This window comes from Ammodytes marinus, assembly GCF_949987685.1.
Source record: "Ammodytes marinus genome assembly, chromosome: 5".
NCBI lineage: Eukaryota > Metazoa > Chordata > Actinopteri > Uranoscopiformes > Ammodytidae > Ammodytes > Ammodytes marinus.
In genome coordinates this window covers 14,731,774-14,745,424 of record NC_137234.1, presented here as the reverse complement: position 1 = coordinate 14,745,424, position 13,651 = coordinate 14,731,774, and the positions used below count along the sequence as shown (strand labels likewise).

Sequence of the window (13,651 nt, the reverse complement as noted above, 5' to 3'; positions counted from 1 at the left end):
TGGCATGCTAGTAAATAGTATGGAGGTCTGGGTATTTCAACATAGGGTCATTTTACTGTTAACTGACCAATGGGAGTGTCCGGCTCGTCCTCCTCCTGTTCATCACCATCATCTTGGAACCAAAACAAGTTACATCAACGTGTTAAAAAACATGATATAATATATTTATTATCTTTACTGACTCATTAGAAAAACCATGCAACATTAAAACATGCATTGACATTATAACGACAGATGAATATCAGCAACCATGCATAAAAGGGATGGATCTATATGCTCACCGTGGATGCCATCACAGGTCGAGTTGCAGCTTTCATAGTTGACAAATCTGTTTCCATTCCCAATGCATCCAGTCCAAAGGAATTTCTTGCACTTGTCATGAACAGAATCGTAGTAGTATCTCAAATAACTGCCACTGCATTCTCCTAAGGCCTTTTTAAAGTGGCAGGCATTGGAGGCTGAGAGGAAAAAACATTATTCATATTAGAAGTTGTCACATCAGTAGGTTGCAGTTTATTAATGATACTAATATTAGAAATACACCAACGGCAAAAATTATACAGCGGATAATTAGATGATTAAAACTCAAGCAGTTTGTAAAAGCCTCAGTCGTATTCATTGCCACTTTCTTCTGTCATGAGTAGTCCTGCTCTTCCACCACTTGGTGGCATATTGCTAATACTCAATGCTGACTTGTGTCTTTCCTGTAGCCTATGGAGAAATACAGTAATTAAATATAAAAATAAAACGGTCTTATAAAATAACAGCAGCATTGATGACGTGTATTATGGAAATATCACTAACACGCTCCTCTTGATACTGTACATAACACAGGTATTCCTGATCTCAAGAGGGTCTCTTTCTCTCCCTCTCTAGCTGTTGGGATTGAAGAGGTTTGATGATAATATAGTGTTTCCTTTCATGGTCCTCTAGGCCATAAAACCTCTAGTTCATCGGGCAGCTCTTGGTCCAAAGTTCGCAGAAAATGGCCAGGGAGAAGGAGAGTATTTATTTTTGAAAGACGGTTCATTAACTTTTAGGTGGTCTCTGAAGTTACATTTGTTGTATATTTAACACTAGGTTGGTTTTAAATGATCTTACCAATCATGGGGTAGAGGTTCTCTGCATTGGTGGAACAGTTTCTTATGCACTCTCTTTCATTTGCAAAACGGTTGGCGTTTCCTCCTTCGCCTCTGAATAGGAAAGGAGTGCACTGGTCTTTGGTGGCATCATAAAACAGAGCAAAGGTAAAGCTCGGGCCTGTGCCTTCATCTTCGGGCAATTGGCAGAAAGCTGTGGGACAATTAAAACATATTTAGTTTAATTTGCAAAAAGTTATGCTCTGGTTTTCAAGACAGTATTTGGGTCGGAGGTGCGACACAGAGTAAGCCGGTAAGCTGACTGTATGATAGTTTCAGTAGAAATCCTCAACAGATACTTGTGAGCACATTACTAATGTTTAACTAACCTCATCACCCACTCCCTCTTTTTATGACAGCCATAAAAAGTGTCATTTATGATACATATTCAGTCGTCCCGCCCTCCACAGATTTCACAGCGAGGAAGTGGCTTCAAACCATTCTTTTAAAATTAAAACTTTTGAACCAAAATGCACTTGGTTTTTGGAGGGAAACTAACAAACTGGCTATGCTCTAAAACATAGGCCTCCCTTATAATTTGCATGGTTGTGATGATGTGATGTGCTCAGGCTCAGACAGAAATGATCTCAGGGTTTTAAATGTTTGGAATTATAGAGGAAGGAAACGTCCAGTCACTTAGCACTCACTCGTAAGTTACAACATATCATTAAAAGATGCTGAGAGATGGAGTGTTTGACTCAAATGGGCTCAAACATTTAAGTATATTGATTTCTTATTCAACTGAATGATTGTTGCCCCCCTCACTACACAAGAGGTGTCACTCTTAAACTGTATTCAGCCTACAATTAATTTAGTGCCCCGCCAATGTCACCGCCATGTTGCTTTGAAAGGACTAAAGGTGAAGCTTTATCTCCTCACCATTACGTAAAATATATGTAAATTGTGACAATATTTTTGCACTTATGTTTAGAAAAAGAAAGCAGTAATACACAAGGCTAACACGGGATTTTTCATCAAAAGACAAGCCCATTTGTCCATAGCCGTGCCTTTTTGAAGAGTCAAACAAAAGAAAGAAAAAGTACCTCTCTAAGATCTATTAACCGATCTCTGGTTACAGTTTTAGATTAAGAAGAAAAAAGTTTGACTTACCTGGATTCGAATGGCCGAAGTGGAATGCAGCAAAAGCAATCCCCAAAAGCAGCAGGTGCTTCATCTTGCTGCTTGTCTTTGTGCAGTCTTTCCTGGAGTGAAGGTTGTAAACTACAGTGGGAGTGGGTTGTCAGCGCTGACCTTTGGACCGACAGTTACTAATGGTGACACCTTCAATCGAAACAGAAGTTAACGGCGAGGACAGACATCTTCCTCTTTTAATTTTCATATAATCAGCTCCATAGATCCATACGCATTAGCACGTGATAATGTTGCTGTTGTTAGGTGTCATGTTTTGAAACACCTCCATTTTTGAGGATTAGTTGGTCTACAGAATATTATTTAAAGGTGAAGTAAGCGGTTTATTTATGTTAATATAAGTGTAAATTCAACAAAGTTCACAGTTTTCCCAGCCTCATTCTGGGAACATTCAGGCTACAGTTAAACCACTTCCATCCACACAGCCGCCACATACACTGGTCCACTAAGACACACATAGGTCGGCATACTGATTACTGTAAGATTACTGTAACTGTTGGTCTTACAGTAATCGGTCTGAGGAACTGGAACTGTCAGTGGTTGTTTTTCTCATAGCACGTCCAGGCCTCATGCATCAAAACTGAGATAATCGGAGTCAATTTGAAAATACATCTCAAGCAAGAACTGTGTAAAAGCTACCTAATCTTTTGCACAGTTCTTGTTTGAGATGTATTTTCTATCAAGTTCAAAAAGCCCTGAGGGAGATGCTCTCTCTTATTTTGTCATTTTGGCAGAATAGATAGATGGATGGTTGGATGGATGGCTAGATAGATAGGTCAAATAAGCAAAGCACAAGAGTGCATTTAAAATCAATTTCACTCAGGATTTTAAACGTATTATTAGACTACAAGATAAACTTTATTATTTTTGAATTGTTTGTGTATGGATGTATACCCTGTTGGGGCATTCTTTTTCTATTTGGGCTTTCCACCTGATTTTTACTAGCATGCTATCAATCCTTTGGCAATATTGTTCCCATAACATTCATGCCGATAAAGCTATTGAAATTGAATTGACAAGTAGTTTAGTGTTGTAATGTAATGTAATTTTATTTGAACATGGACAAAGTACAAAATAAACATTAACCTTGTTTAGGGCAAGGAGAAATGTATTATACCAGGTTTTAGCAAATTGCTTGCATGTAGTCCTTGGGCAGGTAAGTAGAATAATAAAATACTACAAAAATATACAATAATATATAAATGGGAAGAATACAAAAACAGCTTCCTGAAAAGTTACCGTTTCACTGTTGTTATTTACAGCGGCTGGGCCGCAGTTGCATTTAAAAATGTCCAGGACCCTCAAAAATATTTTTGTTTTGATAAATGTAAAATAATTATTTAATACTAAGAATTAAATGACGAGAAAATATATTTTGTAAACTAACTGCTGGCTCTGCAAATGTAAACAAAAACCCCTCTGAAACTGCACAGTGCGACTTTAAAAAATCTAAGGAAAATTGCATATTTTTTAAAAATGTCCCTATTCAACTCGCACTCATAAGTGTGTGCAGGATTACTGTGTGAGTAACCAAAGTTTTGTCAGACGGGAGAAAGTTTGAAATTCATCGTTGGTTATAAGCTTTGTTGGGCTTGGGAGACTGTTCTATTGCCACCCCACCTCACCTGTCTACATGTGATCCGCTCGTCTGTTTCCCGAACCTTTGGCATCGCATAATCTAAAGAGGCAGGATACTTTTGTTTTGTGTAACACCCATATAGAATATGTACCACCGTGGCGCACGTGCACCACACTACCCGCATCGGTCCGCCGGCAGATCAAGCCCCAAATGAGTGACCGAAGCGTGGATGCGGCCGCCGCTGTAGAGCTGTCACTCTCCGGCCAGATGATTCCGTCCGGAGGCTGGTTATGTTGTTGCTCTGACGTCAGTTGAAAGCTTCAATGGAGCCCGGCAACATGGGTATAAAAGCCGGTTTGAAAGCTGACGCTCCACGCTCTTGCTCTGCACCGGGTTAACAACAGGCTACCGCACGAGGGAGGGCACAGGGGGACCAACATGCACTTCTGGAGCTTCACACCCATTGCGCTGCTAGAGCTGACTTTCCTCGCTGTGCTGCATGGTAAGAACTTTGAAAAGTGCACAGAGTTGCCTGTTAGGATGTAAATACTTCAGATGCACGTTTAGACAGAGTGTGGCAAGTGGAAAGAACAAGAAGAAACATAGTTTATCTAGACATTTGATGCTATTTGCAAAATAGGTCTCGAGCAGAAAGAATGCTTCAGGTCTCCATCCACCTGCACATGCACTCTCTAAGGAGGAATAAGGGTGACATGGAATGTGGCCACTTATTTATAGAAATTATGACTATGATGCTTTTTCATGTACCATGTAATTGTATGTCATGTAGGTTTATATATGTTTTTATGTAGTGGAACAAAACACATGTTTCTGTCTGTTTCAGGTGCCAAATGGACCTACAATGGTAAGTCTGATAATATTTTGCTCACAGTTTGCCAATGATAGATCAGAAAAGCAATATATATATATATATATATATATATATTACTGCTAAAATGTTATCTTGTGTTGGAATTGGCTGTCCAAGTCCATGTGCACTTGTCTTGGTCACTCACTGTGGTGTTCTCTTCAACAAGCATTAACCAGTTGAGTGTTTTGATCAAGACGTGACCCCCACCCACCATGCCTTAAGGACTACGGGCAAGCACTTCTTCAACCATGACTGTCTCTTACATAAACTTTGCTCAGAGCATGACCTCTTGTCACTGCTTCTCAAAGGGATGTTGCATTCAGGGACTAAATGTTAAAACTAATATGGCTGGTGAAGCAGTTCAGTATAATAACAACTTCTTGACAAAAGCATTTTCAACTATTGAACAGTTTTGACCACTAGAATCATTGCTAAAATGTTGTGTGCTCTTTTAAAGTTAACTTCATAGTTTGCTCATTCTTTCACACAGGCACATCAGCAGGAAGGAATAAGAGCAGTAATTTATGTCCAAATAATTATAGCAAGAGGAAAATATACTTGCTTAATTTGGACCTCTGAGGGAGGGTGTTCCATCTATTTAAACCTAAGCGCTAAATTTGCATTAATTGCAAATAGCTGTTCATGGATTCTGTTTATTCTGTTTGTCTGCGTGTGGAAAAATAAAAACAACACCTAAACAAACAATGACCAATTATACCAGGAAAATTGCTTATTGCTAATATGTGCAAGTTAGAAAATACCTTCAAAAATGTGGAAATGTAAATCATTATACACCCTGTGCTGATGAAGTGCATTATCCTGTAATAATGAATACAATAGGAAACCTGTTCCCAAAGTGGAAAGTGTGGTGATGACTTCCGATCAAGGATGCAATCTAAAAGAAAACCTCAGGCATCATGGTGGACTTCATCCTCAGTTACAGTGGAACCCTCATGAAGCTTGTCATAGTAAGTCCATTATTCCAGAGGGCTGGTAGAACTTCCTCTTGACAGGGTCACAGCTGAGTCATACAATTTATCTCCACCTTGACACTCCACCCTGAGGCGGGGGCCGAACAGTGAACATAACATGGGAATAGAAGGAATAATGATGACTGTTGAAGTTTTCTCACTGTGCTCTACCAATGATGTTATGGTAAACAATTGACTGTCATGCATATTTGACCAAGAACTGCCAAGGCCACTGAATGCCGTTGTTGAAGGATAGGCTGGGTCTAATTAAAACAGCAAATTAAGTGGACACTGGGTAATTATTGCCATAAGAGTAACTTTAATTTCTTATTATAGCGGGGCGTTGCCTAGATTGAACATTGAGTTTTGCTTTAAACATGTATTCAGTGAGTTCACGGCTTCACTGGATGCCCTTTGGCTTGATTTGTCCAATCAATCCACATTTGTTTGGGAGCTGACAGTTGAGTCTGGGGCAGGCCTCCTGCTGCTTCATTCATATTTAACCACAGTCATCTGGCATATGGTGAATGGTGGATTTTTTAGATTCATTCTGGACAAATAATTATTAGATGAGTGCTTTGCTGCATTCAGGTCCTATCATGGCATTTTCTATGGTTGCTCCCGATTTGATTGGACACAATACTGATGATACTGAGATGCATCATGTTAAAAAAAACTCAGCATGGATCCTTACACTTCAGTCAATCCAATGAGTTTAAAAAATCAGATATCAATTTTTGCACAATTTTTCATTAAGATTTATTTCATTTTAGGCTATTTGCATGGCCATTGTGCCTCATTGTCTCTGCAGACACTCTAGAGAGGCACCCCTTATACAGCTGTGGTCACTGAAAACTGCCTGCCTGATCTGTAAATGTGGCAATTTTCGGTGTCCTGTGCTGTATTGAAACCTCTCATTTGGAGAAAGACAGCATTCTCACTGGCTCTCCCCGCAAACAGCAGCCCGGTTCTCATTTCTCCACTAGCCAAGCCAAGGGCCAAGAGCTGAGCCAGGGACCTCTCCCATGCCGCCTTGAGTATAGATAATAATATTTCACTTCGATTACCTATAGAATGTTTCTTTGGAGCCTATTCAACTTCATACTGGGACACACTCTGCTCATTAACACTTTTGAAAATAAATGCAGTATATCCCTGTAGTGTTCTCAGGTGAAATATGCTTTTTTGCCTTGGCATATACTGTATGTAGTATCACTGTAGCATAAGAAAGCATTGAGAATAAGGTGTGGGCCACATTGTGGTGCAGACATCTCCTAAAGCTGTTTTATAGGTAACAATTTACATTGATGCTGTTGCAGGGCCGGAGGGGGAGCACCACTGGTCCAAGCATTATCCATACTGTGGTGGAGCTTTCCAGTCTCCAATAGACATCCAGTCAAAGCTGCTGAGGTTCGACCCAACCCTGCTTCCAATCGAGGTTCAAAACTACAACCTGTCGCCCAATGAGCAACTTACTCTGGGAAATAATGGGCATTCTGGTGAGTATATCATCAGCGATATCGTCAAAAAGATACAGTGCTATATGTTGCATATTACACCTGTATATGTTTTGTTCCTGCTGATAATCTTGTGCCCGGGTCTGTCGTTATTCGGTTGTTCATTGTGATGTTTTGTCTTGTGGTGTATTTACTGTTAATATGTTGAAAACTGAATAAAAATAATATAAAGAAAGTACAGTGCTTACAATTAAATGCCTATTTTCTACTCATTTCATCTATGTTACAAACTAAGCAAATATTTAAGAACAGATACATTTTACGCTGTGTTTTGTTTTCTCTTTTTGACGCCGAAATGACGTACATTCTGGGTCAACTTATGAAAATGAAACGTGGATCCTGAGCAATTTTCAAAAATAACTCTCTTATTATCTTAACTCTCCTTTCACCCAGAGCTCCACGTTTAGTCTGGGAAAGTATGAGAACAGATTAGTCATCTGCTCCACCTCCTCTGGCTCTGATGCGTGGTAACAAAAAAAACAGCTTCAGTTTACTGTCCAATATCTAGGTATAACACAGTCTTAAATTTCTTTGTTAAATATAGCAATCAGTACATAGAAAACCAACAATCTGTAAGGAGGAGGAATATGATTATTCCCACAAAATTACAGTTTTGATGAATTACTTTTCCTTCTTTGAAGGTAAGAAATGGTTTCAGAGAAAATCAGCTGAACTGTGGCAGTAAAGAGCTTGCAACTAGACTAGAGTTTATATTTGTTTGTTTGTTTTTCTAACATTTAAGCATATTACTTTAGATGAGAAACTTCAGTGACACACTCTGTACAGCCAAACATGTACGTAGTGTCTGCCCTTTGTTGATGGCCATTCATTTTCTGTAATTTGTATGTAAGTAAACTGTAAGCCACAGTCTCAGTTCAAAGACCAGACCAATGCTTATGTGTTCATGCCTGATGAGCCTCAACGCCACAAGTGTGAGTAACCTCATGAGCGTGACGTGTGTTTAAAATGAGCTGACAGAGGTTTTTCCTCATTGGTCGTAGATTGACGGACATGTGGAACGAGCTCTGCGTCACTCCAACCATAGATAATCCAAGATATCTCAAATATAGCTACCCATGTTCCGCAAAAGGACTGAAAAGGGTCAAGCTGATTTCCTCATTTAAGATAAAGTTGATGTCTCTTGATCCCCTAAAGTAACGTGTGGTGTGTCTCTCAATCCGCAGTACAAATATCACTGCCTTCCAAGATGTACATCTCCAGCCTGCCTCATCGCTACACCGCAGCTCAACTCCATTTCCACTGGGGCTCCTATGGCCGAGCTGCCGGCTCAGAGCACACAGTGAACAGTAGGCAGTATGCAGCAGAGGTAAACAACGCTAACAGCGCTTTGTTCCCCCTCACTTTCGATGGTTTAAACCTTAGTATTTGTACTCTACTTGAGTATTTCCATTTTTGCTCCCACACAGTTTAAGTGCACTACATTTATCTGATGAATATCCATAGATACTTTGCAGATTGAAAATGTTGTATCAAACATTCTTTTTTTACAATATGATGCATTGTTATATTACCTTAACAGTATATACAGTTGATAAAATCAGCTCCACCAACGTAATGCATTTATAAAATATCTATAAAAATATACGCAGTATGATAGACAGACACTCTGAATGGTGCTATTTTGCATAAGTACTTTTACCTTTGTATACTTTCAGGACATGTTGGTGTCAATACTTACTATACTTTCTACAGTGTGTGATTTTAGAGGGGTTTTTCTACTCTTACTTAGGTAGACTGGTAAAGGGTCAATGAGTGGCTAGTTATCAGCAAACAAGCTATTAATTTAGTCTTTTACTCATGTGCAGTATAAGGCAACAGCACCTCTGGCACCAGTCAAATAATGTAATACTAAGTAAGACTTAACAACATTTGACTGGCAGAGGAATCTGGATGCCCCGACACCCTCAAAGTAACAGACGCTGCTCAAGCTGCAGAAAGTCTCAAAAGCTCGGCGTCTGCATTTTACTGTTCCAGTTTCTTGGCCCTGCGGCAGTTATTCATTTGACATCTACTCGGCCATCAGCTTGTTGTGCATCTTCCACTTTATTGTCTGCTTGACTGTAAAGTACAATTAAATGCTCGTACAAACCACGTTCTAATTAAAGAGAAGTGGAAGTTTTTAGCTATAAACAACTTGTGAGCCTTTAAAATCTTGACTACTGGGCTTATAAAGAGAGGACATTTGAAGTTTTAATTTTTTCCAAATATCTCTGATCAATTTAGCATATCTGATCACATAGACATAGACACAAGACATCAGTTGAGTCAGCTTGAGTATTTACAGTATGACAGCGTGTCTTATTTCTGCAGGGTTTGAAGGGATTAGAGTACCCGACTATTATGTGCTTTGGTTTTCATCCACTTTTGAAAAGAGGAGTGGCTGTCTGTGCTATTTAATGTGTCGAGCCTTGTAAGCAGTTTTCACACACTTTATATACTCTGCCACTTTAGTAAAGCAGACAGTACATTCTAAAAGTAAGATTCCCTTTTTATGACGTAAACAAAAGTGGGAAACTTTTTAAATATAATTTGATATCATTTGAATTACAGTTGGAGGAAGCTGAAATGGTTTGAAACCTGTGTGCACTTATGCGACCATGTGACCGGCTGCAGCACAGCCACATGTAAGGTGCTGCGGTTTGACCTGGCTTTCTGAGTGGACACGTTGAGAACTTGCATCTTTTCAAGTCTCTCCAGGCTCCCACAACCACAGTTCCTTGATGACAGGTTGTCTTGGAGGGATGGAATGATGGGAAATTGAACAATTCCCAGAAATAGTGCAAATGTCTACCTTAATGGCCAGACAGAACAAAGTCCGTAATTACAATGTTAAGCATATTTTCACAGAACATGCCTTTGGGTTGCACGGAATACACAACACAATACCGTCAGCAAAACAACTGACAGTCTGGTAGATATTTATGGCCCATAATATAGACCCCCTACTGTAAAACATCTCCAGAGTTTCTCATGGGTGGCAATCAAACTGTACTAGAGATGATATGAACGTAATTCTTTACATGCTCCCTAAAACTATACTGCCTGGCGTTCATACGAAGTATATACAGTATAACAGTTTTAACCTATCATATAACAAATTGATGCATTTAAATTGTTTTTATTCATGCAGTTGTTTTGAGGATTTGAGAATGATATAGATGTTTCCAATGTTCTTGTTATCTCAACATATGCAGCGCTCTTTCCGTTGAGACCATTTCGTCAACAAGTACTAGCCAATAAAGACAGACTTAATCAATCATCTTAAGGTTTGGACTACTTGCAACTGCACAAACCTTTTTTGGGTTGTACCACAGGGTCTTGACTGTTATTTTTCTTTTCTCCCACAGATGCATGTAGTGCACTTCAATTCAGACAAGTATCACAATATGTCCATGGCTGTAGACAAATCTGACGGCTTGGCTGTGCTGGGTGTCCTGATCGAGGTGAGACGTTGTTGCTGGGGAACAGTGAGGTGTGAATTTCTGTGGAGCAGAATCATCTGACTGCGTTTGTCATACAGGTTGGAGAGTTCAATCAGGCTTTTGAACAGTTTCTGAGGTTCATCAATGGTATCAAATACAAGGGTGAGTGTTAAATGGAGGATTTTCCTTGTGAACAGAATTTCTTGTGTAGGTAACGGCATCAGCTACCTTGGTGACAAACAGGCACCTGACCTGTAAACTGTGGCGATTGAGAGTTTTTTCTTCAATATGTTATGTGTTTCGGGTCAAAATCTACAAATGACAATTTTTTTATTTCAACTGGCAGACCAGAGAATACAGATGCCTGGTTTCAACATCAGAGCGCTGCTTCCTGCACGTTTGGACGAGTATTATCGCTATGACGGGTCACTGACGACCCCTCCGTGCTATCCCAGTGTCCTGTGGACTGTGTTCAGGAATCACGTGACAATATCTCGCCAACAGGTGCTCGGACACTGTTGTACTCTTAAGCCGATTAGTTATTAGAACAAATAAGCCATTGTTGAACTGTCCTTTAAGTTTCCAGACATTTTAATATGGTCTGTACCTTACATTTAACTTTAATTGGTGTGGAAAAATCTCTTTGTTTTGTTGTGTTGCCTTTTTAGTTTCAGGCTTTGGCAACAACCCTCTACTCGTCCCATGCCCAGGACTCAGCCGCTGTGCCTCTAAAAGGCAACTACAGGAAACCGCAGCTCGCTGACAGCCGAGTTGTGCTTGTATCTTTTAAGGAGGGTAAGTATGGTCTTCAAAATGGGCTTGCTTTATTGTTGGAGCACGAGGGCAAAGGTAACTTGAATTGCATGGCCATCGCGCAGCTACAAACAGGACAAAAGGACAGCTTTGAGTGAAGTATGGGCATCTTTTTCTGCTGATAAGCCAAGGGCTGTCGCTCTTGTATGGCATCACCTGCTGGCTGGTTGAGCTTTCATGTTAATGTGTTTCATAATCATCTTTAAAGGCATACCTGGTAATCTAATCTGGAACATTTTTTGTCGTCCGCTAACGGCGATCTAAAAAGCCGGGCTCAGAACCAGCAGCTGTTATGTTTATGTTGACGTTACGGGGGAAAAGCCGGGCCGTGCACTGAGCTTCAACTATTGACGCGGTTAGTATAAACACAAACAAACGTTTGCCAAGTGTTCGCTGGAGATTACCTAGTATGCCTTTAAAGTTGATTGACTTCAATGAGCTTGTTGGAAAGTAGGCCATCGTTCAAGACACAACAAATGTACCGTACCTGCTGACAACATGCTCAGTCTGCAGCTTTTAATTTGTCTTTAAATGCCTACTTAAATGTGGTCTACTTGTCTACTGCACTGTATGGTATTTAAATCCATATAGTTGGGTATGAATGTGCATGTTTTCTTCACTTTCAACGCTCGCTACGCTTTTCTAATGGCGCATGTGTTTTGACATGGCAGTGTGGAATCCACTGAGCGGCATTTGGCAGGCGACGGCTTGTGCTTTTAGTTTATCACTTCAGGCAGTGCTTTTGCATGCTGGGCGTGAAGGGCCCATAGCCGAACTGAGGAACACCCCACGGGCTGTGATATATTCAACAAGCTGTCATTGGCTCTGTGTCTGACGCAGGCCGAGGACTGCGCGGTATTCACACAGTCACATCTCCACTCACGAGGAGGCAAATTGTGAAGCAGCTGCTGGTGGGCGACCTAGCAGACCTGGCTGACGAAGGGCTCTACCGGCTCCTACCCAGTGGCTCAGAGAAGCTCCGTGTCGGCATGAAGGAAGACCTCAAGGACCTGCAGAGTGAGAACCGCGCCAAATCCAAACAACAAACGCTGAATCCGTCCCTGAGAAAGAAGGGCCAGACCAACCGCTCCGTGGGAAAGTCCGGGCTGGCTGAAGATGAACTGAGCTACGTCTCACTGGAGCACAGAGTTTTCCATCAGCTCAAACTGTCCCACAGAGAGCACCAGCTGGTCCAGGCTCTCAGAGATGCAGTTTTCCCCGAGCTCAACCTCAAGAGCTACCTGGACTGTAAATCAGACTTGGCCCTCCCCGCCATCAGACATATCCTCCGAGGACGGCCAACGGATGAGGCGTTGGAGTTAGATCGCTCTCTGACAAAAGCCTTGATGAATCAGGGGAATATGTCCACAGCACTCAAGCACATATTGCCAATGACACACCATGGCAGTCTCTCCCCTGCCACTGTTCCCAGGGAACCACAAAGCCAGAGTTATCCACATCCTTGGCTTTTGCCAATGGAGTGGGAAGACTAGTAGAGAGAGATTCCAGACATAGCTGAGACTCACATTATGTCACTTTCTGTGGCATACATCAGATGAAAGAGTAGTTTTCAAGCCAAGCCCTGCATTCCTTCAACGTATTGTATTTAATATTAAATTATTTCTCCATTGCGTGCACATAATAATGATATGATGTCTGAGAAAAGACTGAAGTATGATTTATTTAACTGTAGTTATTGATTTTGCAAACATATGCCTATGCATCACCATCACCTGTGCTCAGTACTGTAAGATTCTGAGAGATAAAGCCAAACTCATTATGTAGATTTCTGTAAAATCTGCAAAACTTTTGCGCATTCATTTTCCAATGGGCTTTAGGCGTGCTTGCATAATGTTGCCCTGCCATACAATGCTTCAGATTGAGACAATGTTTTGTGCATGCACATGTATATGCATCATATATACGTTTAATGCAGTACACACAATGTCAGACAAAGAATATTTATAGTGTTATACTGTATGCCAAGTGCGGTTCTATAGTAATTGTGGAGCTATGCTAGTAATTATTGTCTTGCACAATATAGAGATGCAGCATAAACCAAAAGAATTTGCAAGAGCTCAAGCGCTTTAAGTCACTATCCTGTCTCATCTTCCAATTTGTTCCTCTGTTCCAAATGCCATTTACTCTAAGTAAAGACACAGCGGCTGT

At 40.6% G+C, this 13,651-nt stretch overlaps 2 protein-coding genes across 3 annotated transcripts in view; one reads left to right on the top strand and one right to left on the bottom strand.

Annotated features, from left to right (window-relative positions):
* The window catches only part of LOC307251105 (inter-alpha-trypsin inhibitor), a gene marked incomplete at both ends in the record, with an annotated part of 3,411 nt that extends 1,098 nt beyond the window's left edge, over nucleotides 1-2,313 (bottom strand). The window contains 4 exons of the mRNA XM_080028426.1: nucleotides 68-112; nucleotides 282-458; nucleotides 1,102-1,293; nucleotides 2,250-2,313. Coding sequence (XP_079884552.1) covers nucleotides 68-112; nucleotides 282-458; nucleotides 1,102-1,293; nucleotides 2,250-2,313 — 478 coding nt within the window. The remainder of the gene's footprint in view (nucleotides 1-67; nucleotides 113-281; nucleotides 459-1,101; nucleotides 1,294-2,249) is intronic.
* Nucleotides 1-13,651, top strand: part of ca12 (carbonic anhydrase XII) — an 18,376-nt gene extending 4,725 nt beyond the window's left edge. Inside the window, exons 1-9 of one of the 2 annotated variants that reach the window (XM_080028380.1) lie at nucleotides 4,261-4,369; nucleotides 4,712-4,732; nucleotides 7,029-7,208; nucleotides 8,411-8,553; nucleotides 10,595-10,690; nucleotides 10,768-10,831; nucleotides 11,016-11,173; nucleotides 11,338-11,464; nucleotides 12,323-13,651. In XM_080028380.1, coding sequence (XP_079884506.1) covers nucleotides 4,306-4,369; nucleotides 4,712-4,732; nucleotides 7,029-7,208; nucleotides 8,411-8,553; nucleotides 10,595-10,690; nucleotides 10,768-10,831; nucleotides 11,016-11,173; nucleotides 11,338-11,464; nucleotides 12,323-12,975 — 1,506 coding nt within the window. In that variant the 5' untranslated portion in view covers nucleotides 4,261-4,305 and the 3' untranslated portion in view covers nucleotides 12,976-13,651. Of the gene's footprint in view, nucleotides 1-4,260; nucleotides 4,370-4,711; nucleotides 4,733-7,028; nucleotides 7,209-8,410; nucleotides 8,554-10,594; nucleotides 10,691-10,767; nucleotides 10,832-11,015; nucleotides 11,174-11,337; nucleotides 11,465-12,322 lie in introns of those variants that run through there. The other variant, XM_080028381.1, reaches the window with a different exon arrangement.